This window comes from Diadema setosum, chromosome 3 (assembly GCF_964275005.1).
Source record: "Diadema setosum chromosome 3, eeDiaSeto1, whole genome shotgun sequence".
NCBI lineage: Eukaryota > Metazoa > Echinodermata > Echinoidea > Diadematoida > Diadematidae > Diadema > Diadema setosum.
The window spans coordinates 18,881,118-18,898,707 of record NC_092687.1 but is presented as its reverse complement, the minus strand read 5'-3'; the positions used below and the strand labels follow the sequence as shown (position 1 = coordinate 18,898,707).

General features: G+C 37.0%; 1 protein-coding gene across 1 annotated transcript; it reads right to left on the bottom strand.

The window, feature by feature from the left end:
- Positions 1-9,697: 9,697 nt before the first annotated feature.
- On the bottom strand, positions 9,698-16,881 carry LOC140246665 (echinoidin-like). The gene is made up of 4 exons (XM_072326004.1): positions 16,740-16,881; positions 13,044-13,094; positions 12,160-12,261; positions 9,698-10,110 (listed from the first exon to the last, which is right to left on the bottom strand). The coding sequence occupies exons 1-4, from the start codon at positions 16,879-16,881 to the stop codon at positions 9,698-9,700; spliced, it is 708 nt and encodes a 235-aa protein (XP_072182105.1).
- Positions 16,882-17,590: the final 709 nt, after the last annotated feature.

Sequence of the window (17,590 nt, the reverse complement as noted above, 5' to 3'; positions counted from 1 at the left end):
TGGACAAACTAATTTAGCACAATATAATTTGAATCTGACAGATAAAGCACATAACTGATTAATGCAAATATAAAAAAAAAATTTCTGACACAATGAAAAATGAAAACAAACAGGCATTATTTTATGCACATATGTATGCAAACATAGGAAAAAAATCAGCAATGGATTCAAAAGTTATGAATTCTTAAAGTTTCCTTGCCTTCAACGCAGGATAAAGAGACTATTACATTTTATGACGTCATCATGGGCAACGATATGAAGGAAATATATTAAAAAATCATGTTTTCACTTTTCTACCATATGAAAGAGCACTTGACTTTATGAAATACTTCTATAAGAAAGCAGGTAGAATAATTATTGCAATTTACATAATGCCAAAAACATGCAATGAGAATGGTTGTGCATTTTCATTAAAAATTGAAATTTTATTGAATTCTCTTCATATTTTGTTCTTATTTTGTTGTCCATTATAACATCAAAAAGATTTGTAGGCTCTTTATAATGCAATAATGGCATCAATATCTTCAAACTCCATTATGTTTCAATGGATTGTCCGATTTTCATCGAATTTTCCAGTGATGTGTTGCAGTAATATTGCTCCTTTCACTTAACCCACATTCATACTTGTGCTTTGTTTTCATTTCAACTGGATCAAAAGAGGACAGAGAAAGGGGAAAAATCCGTCAGGGAAAATCTTGGTTAAAAAGATTATAGAGTGACGGTTGTTTTCGTTGCTTTTGTTGTTTTTGTTGTTGTGTTGCTGTAGTTGTTGCTTTTGGGGTTTAGCTACTCTGCATTGAACAGTTGAACGGGGATGCCGTTGCAGTTTTGACCTTTAAGGTGTAGATATTCCGATGGAAAGACATGCGGTTCTTTTCGACGTGAAAGTTAAAGTGAGAGTCGTGAGGAATAGGAACGAAGAAGCTTAATATCTGATTCGGCATTTGAAGAGGTGTTGGGGCTGTGGCATTGGTATATACTTTCCTTTAAAGCTAAAAACCACAACGTAGTTCTCGTATGGCAGCTAAGCGGTAGATTAATTTTTAAAATGTACACGTAGGCCTATTTATAAGAAATGTGTGAAATAGCGCTATAATAACATCAAATTGGGTAAAAGACGAAAATGGAAAATATCACACGAAAATGCTCGCCGGCAGTCCACAATGTCAGAGCTTACCCCTTCATGGATACTAGGTAATTTTTCCATAATCTATTATCGGTAATCGACAAATCGGGCCACAGCGATATCCATCGATCTTTCACCCTAGAGTGAATCGCATGTGCATTGGTGGAAAATACGATTTTTTTTTTCAAAATCTTTGATTGATTCCGTATTCCGTGCAAATACAGGAGAAATCAATATGCATAATTAATGATGATTCAAGATGGTGACCAAAATAAATGAATAAAAAATCTTGAATAACTACAAAACCCTCAGAGATTCAAGAGCTGCATCAACCAGATTCGGATTCAGCACCCTCGAATAGGGTTAAACCTCATTTTCGTATTTATTAATTCACCAGGTATAATGAAATGCTGAAATTGGAAATTTAACTTCTGGCGGCCATCTTGGAAACGAAAAAAAAAAAGAAAAAAACCTTCTTTGATATTACAGTTGCATGAACCACATTCGGATTCAACACCCGCGAAAAAGATGGTAAACCCATCAATTTATTCTTATATTTGTCCGATTTGTACGAAATACTTGAAGAGTTTCTTCGCAAAAGCCGATAAGTCCATATTTGCCATATGGAGATATTTGCGATTGAAGGTCAAGAAAAATAAAGAGAATAATAAGAAAAAATTTGCTTCTTTTGACCATAACTTCAAAAATGTACCTATTATGCAGTGACCAATATCTCATCTAAAAGGTATTATTTTGTACTCTATGACAGAGAACGTACTTCAAAATCTTCAAAAATGGACTTATCGGTTTTTGCAAACAAACTCTTCACTTAGTATTGAAATTAAAATTTCATTTTGGAGGTCTTTTTGGATATGTTAAAACTCTCAGGGATTAAAAAAAAGTTGTCATATCCATATTCGGATTCAGCACCCTCGAAATAGGCTAAGACCAGCAAATCTCTTCAACTTTACATCATCTAAAAAGAAATATATGGGAATTCAAAATTTTGGCAGTCATCTTGAAAATCTTAGAATCCAAAAAAAAAAAATGCAAAAAAAATGCGTCAACCAGATTCGGACTCAGCACACTCGAAATATGGTAGAACTGCTTTTTTGTGTCCAATTATTTTTCACCTTTTATAAGGAAATATATAGGACTATCAGATTTTGTTGGGCATTTTGGCGGCCAAGGGAATATCTCACAACCCTCAAGAATGCAAGAGTTGCATCATCCAAACACGAATTCAGCATCCTTAAATTAAAGCAATACCATAAAAAAAACATCAGGTGGACGGTGAAACTAAAAGGTTAGGCCCAAAATCCGACTTTGGCACCTGGACTATATGGGATCTGTTACCAACGATACCACCTGCCTACCTTGTTGTTAAATGCATGCTCGTTATGTGGCCCAGTGGGCAGCATGATATTCCCTACAATCGAGAGGATGAGATTATAGTCTAGATTAGCTATAGGTAGTGCGCTGATCATGTAATCCTACAAAAGTTTCAAGCGCAAAAAATACACCATTGTCATATTTGGCTATAGTTACATAAAACAAGCTAAATGGTAGCGTTTTTCCCCTTAAAACACAGACATTTTATCGTAATGTTTTGAGATTTCTTTTTTTAATAGAATATTGGTGTTGACCCAACAGCATATCGAAATGATTGTGCTTTTCGCTGATAGTTTCCGATTGTAACCATTCGACCCAAAGGCCATCATTGCTAGACTAGCGCAGTGCAAAAAAAAAAAATGATAATAATGATAATCGATGTGAAAGGTGGAAGTTTTCCAATTTTTCGAAGATATCGGGGCAAAATTGTATACACCTTCTTGGCATCGATGGTGAGTTGGACCGTACTGCTTCAAATACGTTATTGACATTTCCTTTACTCTATTAACCTTCAATAACTGAAAACAATGCGATCAATATTTATCTATAGCAAGGAATATACAGGGACATCGACTTCATGTTCTAATCGTCACATCAATTCATACCACGAATTGATGTAAACTGAACGTGACTAAATGGATACCAAAGAAGATATTACCCTATCAGTCAATCAACATTTTTTGTTGAATATTTTAGCTACATATTTATTTCTACGGGAAAATGTAGACAATAATGAAATATATATATATATATATATATATAGAGAGAGAGAGAGAGAGAGAGAGAGAGAGAGAGGGGGGGAGAGGGAGAGAAGATGACGAAGTAGCGTAGTAATGCATTTCAGTCCAAATTTTCGACGAATACATACGTCTTCCTCAAGGTCGACAATGACAATGCCAGGGTCGACCCTGAGAAAGACGTATGTATTCGTCGAAAATTTGGTCTGAATAAATAGCACTGTTGAACTGAAATGCATTACTACCCTACTTCATCATCTTTTCTGTACTGGTAGCAACACTACAAACATCATTATATGAAGGGTTTGTTTGCAAAAACCAATAAGTCCATTTTTGAAGATTTTGAAGTACGATCTCTGTCATAAAGTACAAAATAATACCTTTTAAATGATATATTGGTCACTACATATAAAGGTATATTTTTGAAGTTACGGTCAAAAGAAGCAAACATTTTCTTATTATTCTCTTTATTTTTCTTGACCTTTAATCGCAAATATCTCCATTTGGCAAATATGGACTTATCGGTTTTTGCAAACAAACTCTTCATATGTAAATATATATAGATATATATTATGTGCCTACAACAGAAAAAGGATGGATATTACGAAGTATTATATCGTTGCCAGAGTAATAAATGTTACCTTAATTCGTCTTTCTTTATTTCAATTTTGTCATTGTTTAACGGCCTCCTCTTAACAGTCACGTAAGGACGTTCCTCAGTTAAAGTGAAGTCCATGTCATTTTCTTCAAACTTTCCATGCAGTAACTTTGACCCATCCGAAGCCCAAATATGTAAATAAAACCATAGGTTCATGTGCTTGTTTTTCACTACGGGACTTTGAAGAATATGACTAATCTGCCGTCCTGTACCAAAATGAGCGTTACAGGATCAAGACCATGATTGGCAACAAAATCTGCAATGACAAACTTAAATCCCCATAATTCTTTCAAAATCCACGTTGCTTTCTCCAAATTTGCAAGAATTGCAGAAAAAGTACCCAAAACGAGGAAAAGGTTTTCATCATTCTTTAGCAAGCAGCGCCCTCACGCGGCAGAAAACACCAATCTCTCAAATCTTTCTCATCGACATTTTCTGTTAGGAGTGAGCTAAAGGACAAGGTTCATAAAACGTATGCTGTACATTCAAAACCCATGTCATTTTCACGAAACTTGAACAAATTGTAGAAGAAGGCTAACTAATTCCAGAAGAACAGCAAAAAGTGGGGGTTCATGTGCTCGTTTTTGTGCTAGCAGCGCCCCCATGCGACATATATCATCGTAAGTCCCCAAAATCTGGTCAGGAACCTGTCGTGGGTGCCCTGATTAGATAAGGTTCATGAATGTCATGCTGTACAGTCAAAACCCATGTCATTTTCACGAAACTTGACCAAATTGTAGAAGAAGGCTTACTAATTTCAAAAAAACAATGAAAAGTGGGGGTTCATGTGCTAGTTTTTGTGCTGGCAGCACCCCCATATGATAGAAATCATCCTCGGACCCCAAAATCTGGTCAGAAACCTATCGTGGGTGTCCTGATTATATGGGGTTCACGAATGTCATGCTGTACATTCAAAACCCATGTCATTTTTTCGAAACTTTATCAAATTGTAGAAGAAGGGTTACTTAATGCAGAACAATTCAAAAATGGGGGGTTCAATGTGCTCATTTTAGTGTTAGCAGAGCCTCCTTGCGACAGAAATCATCGTAAGACCCCCAAATCTGGCCAGGAAACAATGCATGGATATACCCTGCTAGGATGCATGAATCTCATGCGGCTCACTCAAAACCCCCCATTTTCTTTTTTTTTCAAAAACAAAAAACAAAAAACCTGTCATAATTGCAGTGATATGGTGAAAAAAATATCTAGAAAGGGCGGTGTCCAAATGCGTTCTTGTTATTATTTCCCTTACACAGCCATAATGATATTATGTGGACGCAAGCGGAAAACGCCACATTGACTTGCTTGTTTGTTTGTTTGTTTTACCCACTTGCTGTAACCATGTGCAGAAAATGATAATGGAGGAAGAAGAATAAATGTAAGGAAATGGGAGTTTTGGCATTAGTCTAACGGTCCTCCTTGAAAGGAAAAACAAATCTTAATATAATGACGTTCATTGTAGATTCCATGTGTTGGTTGTTGCAGTGGTTGGTAAAGTGCGTGTTGTAAACTATGGAGATGTACCTTGAGTACCCCCCCCCCCGAAAAAAAAAAATATTCTTTGATTTTCCTCTTGTTACACCAGATTTGGTAATCAAAAATTAATATCTGAATGGTGAAAGTAATAAATACTTGTTTGATAATACTTTCGTGACCTTGTATTTTATAACCAGAAATTATAAAAACACAACATTTTGTATTAGTAATGACAAGTTCAGATCTAATTTAGATTTTAACAGTATGTGCACATGGGTGAGTTAATGTGCGGTGTATTGTATAGTAATTTGAGTTTGCTTAATTAAAGAATTTGAGGTATTCATAAATATCATATTAGCTCCTTTGTGGAGACAATATGAGCTCCCCCGTGGAGATTTTACTGAGCTCCTTTGTGGAGACAATATGAGCTCCCTCGTGGAGACTTGGTACATACATATATATTTAATAATCTTGTTTATATTTTTCTAATATTTATAATGTCTGTTTTATGTTAAGTGCTGTCTGGGGGAAAATATTTTTATAGGGCCCCATTTTCTCTCTCTTCTTTTTTTCTATAAAACAAAAACAACAACAACAGGATACTCAGATTGTTTTAGTTGTTAGACCTAAAGATAAAATGTGTGCCATAATTATGTTTGTTTTGTTGTTGTTGTTGTTGTTGTTGTTGTTGTTGTTGTTGATGATGATGTTGTTTTTAACACCTAGTCTAGTAGACTAGTAGTCCACGACTATAGGGCCTATAGGCCCTAGGCACCTTAGCACTCGACTTGACCATGTTGATGAACAGATAATGAACTGCATGTCACAAAACAGATCTATGAATTGAAAATGGAAACAGGTCAGTTCCACTTCCAAGCTTCCCGATTCCGTCGATCAGTGTTGTGCTACCATGACCATGAATATGCGGCTCGGACCGCTGAACTTTGCGTAGTACGTACACATATTATCGCGTCAAAGAGGTTCTCATCCTCTTTGTATCGCGTACAGTCTGCACGCGAGCCGAGCGAGGCCGCCCAGCGCTGGGGTGCGGTGGGGAGCTGTTGGGTATCCGTACGTACCACACTCTAGCTCGATCTACTAGTACTAGCAGCTGCTCAGCTCAGCTAGCTCAGCTCATCACTCGTGCGTGCACTTCTACGCTCTTTGTTACGTCACTGCCAACCTGCGCAGCTAGGATGCGCACAAATTCAACTGAAGAACGTCCTTAATCAGTGTGTTGAAATATTCTTCACGTCCTATCAGAAATGGACGAGTGTCCATGTGTTTCCTTACAGATATTTCAACAAAATATCGGGTAAGATAACCTTGTGCCTCGTAGATAAGTTTACGCGTTTCTACAAAAGAAAACACACACACACACACACACACAAACGCAAACGCACAATAGATATAAAAAACACTTGATTACGTGAGTAGATATTGCGAGCCAGATTTTTGGGTAACCATGTTAAGCGATCTTAACATGTCGAAATTTGAGCACACTCCGATGTCCCTCCTTGTACCTTCATTTTTGTAAGTAATGTCTTGAGTGGTTATGTTTTATGCTTTATAGACCCGGGCCAAAGCAAGCACAATAAGGATAAGTAGGTCTACATTCACAGTGTACCACGTAATAGACAAGGTGACGTTTATTACATCGACTCATTTATTTATTTATTTATTTATTTATTTATGTATTTATTTATTTATTTATTTATTTATTTATTTATTTATTTATTTATTCATTTATTTATCTATCTATCTATTCATTCATTCATTCATTTATTTATTTATTTTATTGAACACCATCAGACTGATCATAACACTCTGGATACAATGTAGCACAATCTGAAATATCATCATCTCATGTTCTCACAGAAAAATTATCCATGGCTAGTACGGAACGGGTGGGTAAAGCGTCACATTGCCTCCTTTTTACTAGAACTGAAATCCAACTATTCGCAAAAAGTCCAACCACCTCCCCCCCCCCCCCTTTTTTTTGTGGAAATTGTGCCTTGGAATTATTGTGCGCCTGAAGTGTGTGTTTGCGTGCATGTTTGAGTGTGTGCGTGTGTGTATGTCTGTCTGTGTGTCTGTCTGTCTGTCTGTTTGTCTGTCTGTCTGTGTGTACGAACATAATATCAGGTTGTGATATTATGTAAGTCTGAATCGGCGAGTGTGTGTAGCGTCCCCCCCCCCCCCAAAAAAAAAAAAAAAAATGCTTCTGGCTCCCCTGTTGTGGGGAGTGCCGACTTACAAATGCTTTTTCTTGGTAGTAACAACAATGATAGACATTGTAGCGTTATCTCGCACTCAGACAAGCCTTCTACACAGAAGTGGTTAAGATTCAGTCCAAACGCACGCGTGCACCAATCAGACTCTCTACTCGACAAGCCCAATGATCACAGTCACCAATTTCTTTACTATTCAAACACTAATAGCATCTTTATTGGCGTTCTTCTTTAGCAGCGTCGAGCTGGCATGTGTAAGCATCGGCTGCACCTAAGCATGGTTCACTGCAAGTGAACAGAAAATACAATACAAATACAAAATAACATGTGAACATTCTTCGTACTTTGTTACAATTCTTTGTTTCTTCTTCAATTTAACTGATACTGTTACCTTATTCAACAGTGCACATAATATATACATAGCCCACATACTCCTGGCTCAACTGAGTCAGTGTATTCATTCACTAACATCCAAAACCTGCAAGCTTCTTCCAGCATTACATAGTTTGGATAACAACTTCCATAGTACACTACATGTAGTGCTATAAAGAAGGAAATGGAGGATTAATGGAAGAGAGAGAGAGAGAGAGAGAGAGAGCTAAAGCAAAGTATACAGAACATACTAGGAGGAGAGCCAAAACTGCGATAAAACAAAGAGCTTGTTCGTTTAGCTCTCTTTTGTAGTGAGGTAATCCCTTCCTGCCCTGCTACAAACCCAAACATTGGAAGAGGCACATACAATTAAGATGCTCCTACACATCAACTTCTGTAGGAGGTGCACTATTCTACATCACAGACCCGTAACATGATAGAAAAGTAAAATTCCCCTTTTCTTTACTACATCTGAGCTTATATCCTCATGAAATACACAATGTGTAATGAAGAATTCTTTCATTACACCACAACTATGTCGTAAGTTAAATTGCAAGATATATACCATCAATACAACTCCACAGGCGACATAAGCTACAACTGGGTCTGAAAAGCTAAACTAGTCTCAATTTATGTACAGAGGGTTTTACTACCTCCTAGCTGGACAATGACATTGTCCATCTACACTGCCCCATACACACCTGAACTTGTATCAAACTCTGGGCATCGTATTCTCTTTGTTGTTACATGCTATATACAATACACTGACTCATGCTGTCATGTTCTGAGATTTATACAGCTAGGAGCTGTTCGCACAGCACCTGTTATATTACACTCTGCTCCCGCAAATGCAATTCACATTTTATATAGTATCCGGAGCAAACTTACAGTAGGACACTTCATTGCGACAATATAAGACATACCATAGCGTTTGATTCTGCCTATTTATCTGCAAACAGATATAGCAGCTAAATCACTCATATATTCAACCAATATTTACCAGAGAAAGGCTGAAAGAATCATATCAATCTGCGAGATGTCTTTCTTCTTATGCTCTCCCCTGCTATGTAACCTTTCTGTGCGTGAGGCACATTCCTGTGCTATATACAGACAATGATATCGACTAAAATATAACATTTGCTGTTTCATGCAACCATCTCCTATATATAGAAATTTGGACAGAGTTATAACTTACCGACTGTTATCTGTCCCTGACTTCACAGACTTTTTCACTACACATCTCTGCTGGGGTGCATGTGGTCCTTGCCTCACAAAGGATGGTGTGCCAACTGCTGGTGTGGCACAATGTTACACCTCTCCTCAGAGGGATTATCTAAGGGATTTTTGGGGGTGCCATACCTATTAAAACACTGTACCTTACTTCAAATTGGCCAAGGGGTATGACCACTATTTGGTAACTGATTTGCATGGCAATAATACTTCTTGCCGCTACAGACATGATAGAACTAATAATAACTTCGTTTATAGAAGTAGAGGGGAAGAAGAAAAAACAGTGGAGGACTAGAACAAAGAAGAGAAAAAGACACAGAGAAGAAAGAGAAAAAGAAGAAAGAGAAAAAGCTAAAGATATTTAAGATAATGCCTTGTTATTGGTATCAATAAGATAAGACAAATAGTTTATATTAAGTAGTTCACTGAAGACCCCCTTATCAATTATGCAAACCTGATAATAATTCATTAGCATTTAGATTTCGAGTTCGCAGATGTACGGCAACAAAAGACGGCAGGGAAGGTCGTTGAATCCATTTCCTACCATCTCGGTGCAATCTTCATCATAGCCGTCATTGTTTGGTTCTCCAGAATGCCACATGGTACTAGCCAGGGGTAGAACGCCACCGACTGCCGTCCATGTGAAGGAACCCTCCTCGCTGCGGTCATTCAGCCCAATCCAAAAGTTTTCGGCCGCGTCAGACCCGTACGTAGACGTAAGATATTCTCGAACTGACGTCATCTCTTCGGGAGTCTGAATGGCGACTAAGTATCCGCCAAGTTGAACGCACGAGTCCCTCGCAGCGGTCCATGACAAGGAATCGTAACGGTAGAGATAGCAAGATTCGCTCTTGAGGTTCTGCGGAGACCATCCCGCCGGACATGGAGCTGTAGACGTGTATTTGAAAAAAAATACACTGTAAAATGACCAACTGTGTGATATCTATTTCATAGTCATATGTGACCGTGCACCTCAAAACGAACATAAAGTCGCACACACTGATTTTGCATGAGGACTGAAAATAAGTGAAATGGGTCAACCTAGCCGAACTTGACTTTTTCATATTTTCTGAAAGAGCGGGTCTTCTTTTACACAATGATAAAATTTCGTGTCATAAAACGGGAAGAAAAGTGTGTTGTTTTAGCAGTTTATCTCGAACATTTTTGGTAGAATAGTGTGATTAGGTGTGTCTTTAGAATCCCTTTTTCATTTCTGAAAAACCTTGTCCACACTCTTCACTTTCAACTCTAATAACTTTTCAAAGGATAGTGCTACTAATTTGAAAGTTGGCATTAATTATGGACAGAATATGTTAATGTGGCATGCTTAATTTCAGTTTAATCTGATAATCCCTTCATTGTTGTTACTCTGGTGGTTTACTTCCTGTTTTTTGTCCCTTTCATCGCACAGCCAGCACGGTTTGGTAAGATCAAGCGCTTGAATAGACACTGTACTTCAGAGCCTCTTTTCTCAGTTCACACTTTTCCTGAGTTTGTGCTTTCTTTCTAATATTTAGATAGGTTTGGAGAGTCCATTTGATTTGAGTTATACATCATTTTAAAGCTTAAAGTCTGCCCTTTCAGAATATGGTCTTAACTAAAAATTCATGTCTGGCGACTTTTTGTTTGTTTTGAGGTGCAGTGTCACATATAGTTATGTGTGTGTATGTGTGTATGTATTCATAAACATAAAATTGATGAAAATCAGGGACGAACATGACAAATCGGTAAGAGCTTAAATATGGCTTTACTTAAACGTCATAGATAAAAGATATAAGATTAAGAATAGCTACAACTCCCTCATCAATAGAATCAAGCACTATACTGCTAAAAGTATTTCAAACGTGAAAGCTGTAATATAGTTAGCTTAATTCACACTGAGAGTTCTTTTTAGGAAAAAGAAAGGAAACGACTGGACATGTGTTGTATGTGTACGTGTATTTTAAATGTAGACAACAGTAGAGGGGGGGGGGGGTGAGAATAGCCGTGACGTGAACGTGATGCGTTTAATCCCATTTCAATCGAGAGTCTGTTTTTATTACTGGACGGGACACAGGTTTCAGTTTGAGTTGATATGCATGTTGATCCCTGTGTGTGGCATGGATAAGCTTGCAGTCTGAAAAAAACAAAGAACCCGAAACAGCACAGCGCGTTAAGTCACACTATACGCTATGACAACAACAAAAAAAAAAGTGTTCAGGAGAGAGCACAAAGCCCCGATTCTCTTCGGCAAAACTGTGTCCATTTTGACAAATCTGTATTATTTCATATTCATAGCTGTTCACTCCTTATTCTATTACTGGTGGGGGCTTGTGCATTCAAACACTGCATGAATACTTCCATCCAAATACGATCTCCCCGGTATATTCCGGAAACCTGGGCCCCATTTCATAAAAAGTTGATCAGATAGCAACTCTTGCTTGAATGGCAATTGTCATGGTAACAACAAGAATCCAGCTTCCTGATTGACTAATGCTATGGGAAGTTGCCATTCCAGAAAGAGTTGACATCCTAACATCTTTTATGAAATGGGGCCCTGGAGTGAGTTTATAGCACGATAAGGGAAGTCTTTTGCTTTTGATGAGACGGTAGCAAAGGTGAGCTGAGATATCAAAGCCTTTAAACAGGCAATTGCTTTCATAAAGACGGAGCCTCTTGCAAAAATTCAGTTTTATTACACTCACACACACACGCACACACACACACACACACACACATACACACACACAAACATGTATGGATAACCATAACTGAAGACCGCAGTGTGATCTATATTACAACAGTTGAATGATCTTCACTCACATCTCACTAGGTTTATAAAGATTTGTTTTTTGTATATTGGCACGTATTAGCACATATTACTATAAGTATATAGATGTATGATGTTAGCAGCTCATATCATAGTTTTGTCAAGATTTTTTGGATGTTGGTACGTACTAGCACAGGTCTTTCCCAAGAGATTGTAGCCACAATCGCATTCGAAGTCCTCCAGTGTTTCAGAACAGTTTCTTCCATTCAGACAAGGGTTTGGGATGCAGGCTGTAAACAAACACAAGTCAGTATGGTGATTCGAGAAAGACGAATTATGTGTTAGTGTGTATTAGATTTGAATAAGTACTTCAGACAGAAAAGGAAAGAAATACAATTAAAAAGAGATTAGGGAAACCTACCGTATTACTTCTATAATCTCACATGACTAGAAAGGATTCCTTTATTTTTTCCTACTGTAGCCATTCCATGCAATGATACTTCATCACCTAGCACTGCAAATTGTGAGGCACCGGCGTAGCCATTGAGGGGGGGGGGGTGGAGGGAAGATTTGAAAGCCGAAAAAGGGAGAATATGCATGTGAAGCCGCTCCCTTTTAAACTTTTCTCAAATAAGATTATATATTGTCCAAATATTTCACACAAAGTGTCACCAGCTCGCTAAATTTCAATTCAATATGAAAAATCAAAATCTCTTGTGCTTGTATCCCCCTCCCACAACCTCCCCCTTTTGTGCCACTTTCCCTAGCCTAAGTACACTTTATTGCTTGAAAAAAACAAAAAACATTCTGAATAATTCTGAGTGCACAAGAGTTGTCACTAGAATACCAAACACTCAAAAGTTCTACAAGGAAAATATCCCCTGTAACCCTTTCCTCTCCCAGTCATGTCAGTTACCCCCTCCATGCTTTCCCCCAGCCCCCCCCCCCCCCACACACACACTTTGAAGATTGACAATTTTCCAAATATGCGACAAAATGTGTGCACCACATGGTTTAACTATGATAATAAAAATACAAATTTCCCTCATGTAGATGGGGGAATAGGGCTTACCCCTCTCACATCCTCCCGCTTGGTCTCCTACCACGGACTTGCTACACTTCTCTGATTGAAAAACAAAATCCAGATATTCCTTAAAAATTCTGCGCAAGATCGTTGCATATCAGTTCTAAAAAAAAAAAAAAAAAAAAAAAAAAAAAACTCACTGGAATATGGGAGGGGTAGCTTCCCAACCAGGCCATTAGCCCATTGCTCGGTCCTTTCTACAGACTTAGCAGACTTCGGGGAATGAAAGTTTCCAAATATTCTAAATAAAGTGTGCATCAGATCGCTTTATACCAATTCTAAAAATGCAAAAAGCTCCGTCGAGCAGAAGGGGGGTACTCCCTCCCCCCCCCCCCACCTTATTAGACCTAGTACACAGTGATGATGCACATGAGGAATAATAGCTGAGATTTCGTGGTTCAGCTATCAACACATAACTGAAAAAGTTCTATTTGTTTTCTTTACTTCTTTGTTGGATTTTTTTAAAGTATTTCACCTAAATTTTCAGGCCTGAGTATGCAAAATCACCCTCATGTGGGAGGAGTGATACCCACTCCTACACCCTTGTGATTATTATTATCATATTTTTTTTTTTTACAGAGCGCAAAGTATGCATTGTCAGAATAGATAACATAAATGTTTTTGAATGAATTTCTCTTTGTGGACAAATAGTTAAAAATCCATATCAAAATACTGCCACCTAAACCAGTGGGACTGTTTCAAGTTTAAAACACGCAAAAGCATACATCAAGTTGCACCATTATGTACAACATCAAAATGCCAAAGTTCTCCATCGCATACTATTAACCGCTCCCCCAAAGATCATAATCCTGGCTATGCCACTATACGACACATTATCGTATTCCAGTTAGTTCTGTAGCTTTTAAATACTAATGGTGACATCCGACAGGTGATCCTCTTGGTAATAATTATTTGTAAACACTTTCTGTATTTTTCACATTACAAATACCAAGAGTATGGCACAAAAAGTACGTCTTTACAGCTTGTACTATAATGTTTGCCTGGATGTTTGTATCACGTAATAGAAATGTCTGGAACATAATGTTTCTTTGGTCACGCAGACACACAGACACTCATACACAAACACACTGACACACACACATACACACACACACACACAAACACACACACCAGCATTTCATACTGTATGAGTACGATGCAAAATGTGTCAGAATATGCATGGCAAAGGTTTTCCATGTAGTGCTAACAAAAAGGAAGTGGAGGGAATATGAAGCGGAAAACAGAATTTTCGTAAATATTAATTTTCATAACTTTGAATTAAAATGCCTAAAACAAACACTTGATTCAATTCGTGTATTTTTCCTTTTTTTTTGTGAATGTGAAATTTGCTCTAAAAACGGACAACCCTTTAATGTTAATCAGTTGACTTCCTAAAAGGACGAATTGTAAAATTCGGCGGCCCGACCAAAACAAGTCAGTTGGATCAGTGAATACGCACCTTTATTAAATGACGTAACCGAAATTGTAGGTTTTCCCGGCCAATTTCGCAGATCTCTTTTAGTCTAGTTCTTTATTGCTGCATTCAATTTAGAATTGAAGCGTAGATGACATGTTCGGTGTTTCAATTTTATGATCTCTTCATTCATATTCATTTTGGAGCATTCGAATCCCTTTTAATCAACACTTTTTTCCACTAAAATTCATAAGACAAGTATCATTTCACTATTTGTTCATTCAATTTAGAATTATGTACTCACGTGACCACTTTTATGCTGCACTCGTACATTTGAATTCAGTTTGGGGGCATCCAGTTTAATACATTCTGCAGTCCATTTAGCAGACATGTTCATGCTTTGGTTCTTTCTTTCCTTTCTTTCACCATTTTGTAAGTATCATAACATTTCATATTCGCGTATTCATTTTAGAGATGTTGGCAACAGTTGTTGTTTCTTTCTTTTTTTCAAAGTGCTTATTCAGTCTCCCGAAGATTGCATGTGACCACAATTTATTTGGCCGTTGGGCGCTTTATTCCGAATTTGTTGACCAGTTCTAGATAATCATGATTATGATCCTCGAATGCTTCTATGATTTTATTTTCTGTCTTCTTGATATATACGTCTGTATCTAAATTGTGCTGTCATGACTGTAAGACGATGAAGCTAATCTACATGTTATAACCCTACTGGTATATGTACGCCTATAATGACATTTGTGATTTTTTTTTTCCTGGAGGCGCACACAGTCAGTCATCAATTATTGTATCACTTTATCACATGTATTTCTTTCTTCTCCTTCTTTTGTTACTGTTATGCTGGTTTTGCTAATGTTATGTGTTTTTTTAGTCTTTCAATATGCATAGCACCAGTGTGCTTAGAAACACCAGTATGAACCGTCATATAAATACAATCATTATCATTATTATTATTATCATTATTATTATTATTATTATTATTATTACCAAAAGGACGTTACAGAACAACAAACTCGAGTTATATAGGGTTAAAAGCATTCAATACTTTTAGTGCTTAACAGTGTGTGAATTATACAAAAAGTCATATTGGAATAAATGCATGTTCTCACCTTTTTCAAAACAGAAATATAACATGACGCGAACGTGAATGAATATTTGTCGAATTTGACTGCCCATTCGCGAAATTGGATGACTCAAATACCCTTTTCTGTCAGTGCTGGCAAATTTGAATGAACGTAGAGTACATGCCAATTCGAATAATCATCTTACGAATTCGAAAGACACATGTGCAAATTTCATTGATCGAAATGTTAAAATGAGCGCGCAAGTTGCAATTTTGAATGAAGGACTACGATAACGAGGATTTTTGCTAAATTGAATGAACCCTCTATCAAATGGACTGACAAAAGTGCGAAATTGGCCGGGAAACCTATGTTATCTTTCCTGATAGTCACAGGAAAGGTGGGTCATCGTTTCGCTATACGTCGTTTCGTTATATAATACGTCTTTTCGTTTAGGCAGCGTTCAGACGTATTTCATCGTAAAGCTATCTGCCGTTCTAGTACGTATTATACATATATATTATATGTGTGTGTGTGTGTGTGTGTGTGTATATATATATATATATATAATGGTATTATCATCCGCGTGTTGAAATAAGAGCATGAAGACGATGAAGACAAACAAGTTGACATAATACATTAGAATCCAACTTCATTTATTTGTAAACCAAATTTTCGACCCTTGCACGGATCTTCCTCAGGGTAACAGTGATATTTGTATTTGAAGCTCAGCATAGAAAAATAATAATTATTATTATTATTTTAATGCATTATGTCAACTTGTTTGTCTTCATCATCTTATATATATATATATATATATATATATATATATATATATATATATATGTCGTCGCTTGGGTGGCAAGACCTTGCATCTGCACTTTTGGTGAAAAAGTTGTTTTTTTTTGGGGGGGGGGAGGCTTTGCGTTTTGACATATCACTGACATGTGTCTGTACACATGTATAAGATACACTTCTAGTCTATAGACGTGTGAGTGGATGTAATATAATGATCGAATTGATGTACATCTTAAACGTAATTTTTAATTTTCCTGAATAAGATGAAAATACCTCTCAAATACGATGTATATCTTCTTTGGAGCTTTGCCCAATAATACATGATTCAAACAAAGTTAAATGCATAGAACTAAACAGATGACACATATTTATGACTGGAGAACCAAAAATTACCTGGGTGGGCGCAGTACAGATTGGTCAATCCTTTTGCCTCTCTTGGAACCATGGCGTGGTAAATGGGGTGATCCAGTGGGACGTACTTTGGAGTCAACTTGATATATCCGCCAGCCTTTTCGGAGAATATATGTCGGCACATGTTTTTCAATGCCTGTGGACACACGTCTCCATGGGAACCAAACGTTCCTTGCCAGTTTCAAAGATACAATAGAGCGGACAGTGTTCGAGAGAAGTACAAGTGGTTGTTGTTGTTTTTCAGTAAGGTATATAGGGCTTATGTTATTAAAGATATGCACTGGTGCAATGTACTTGTTTGGACATGATCAATGAACATGAATGAGATAGTTTTTCAGTTCCGTTCATTGTCACCAGCTTTCGTTGATTACCATTAAAGTATGCGAGAAAAATCAATTTTTTAATCGGCATTCATTTTCGTCAGTTTTACTCAATTCACCTTATTCTTGCCTTATTGGATTTGTTTATTCGTCATTATGTGCTTGGTCTTTATTAGATGATATACACTTGTGTACATATATACATTATATATATATATATATATATATATATATATATATATATATATATATATATAGGTACTTTCATGGCACTCAATTACATTTATAACTTTGACTGACACACGGAAATATGCTTACACAAGATGTATATAAGATAAATAAGATAACGGATTTTTTTTTTCAACATTAGCCTTCCTATTGGTTGAGTAAAAAATTGCTGAATGAATGTGACAGAAAAAAAAAAAAGAATCATGAATTTGTCGGCAAATACACATATTAGTATAAAAGCACCCATAGGAGGAATATACAACCTACGTCTGAAAGCGAGGTATT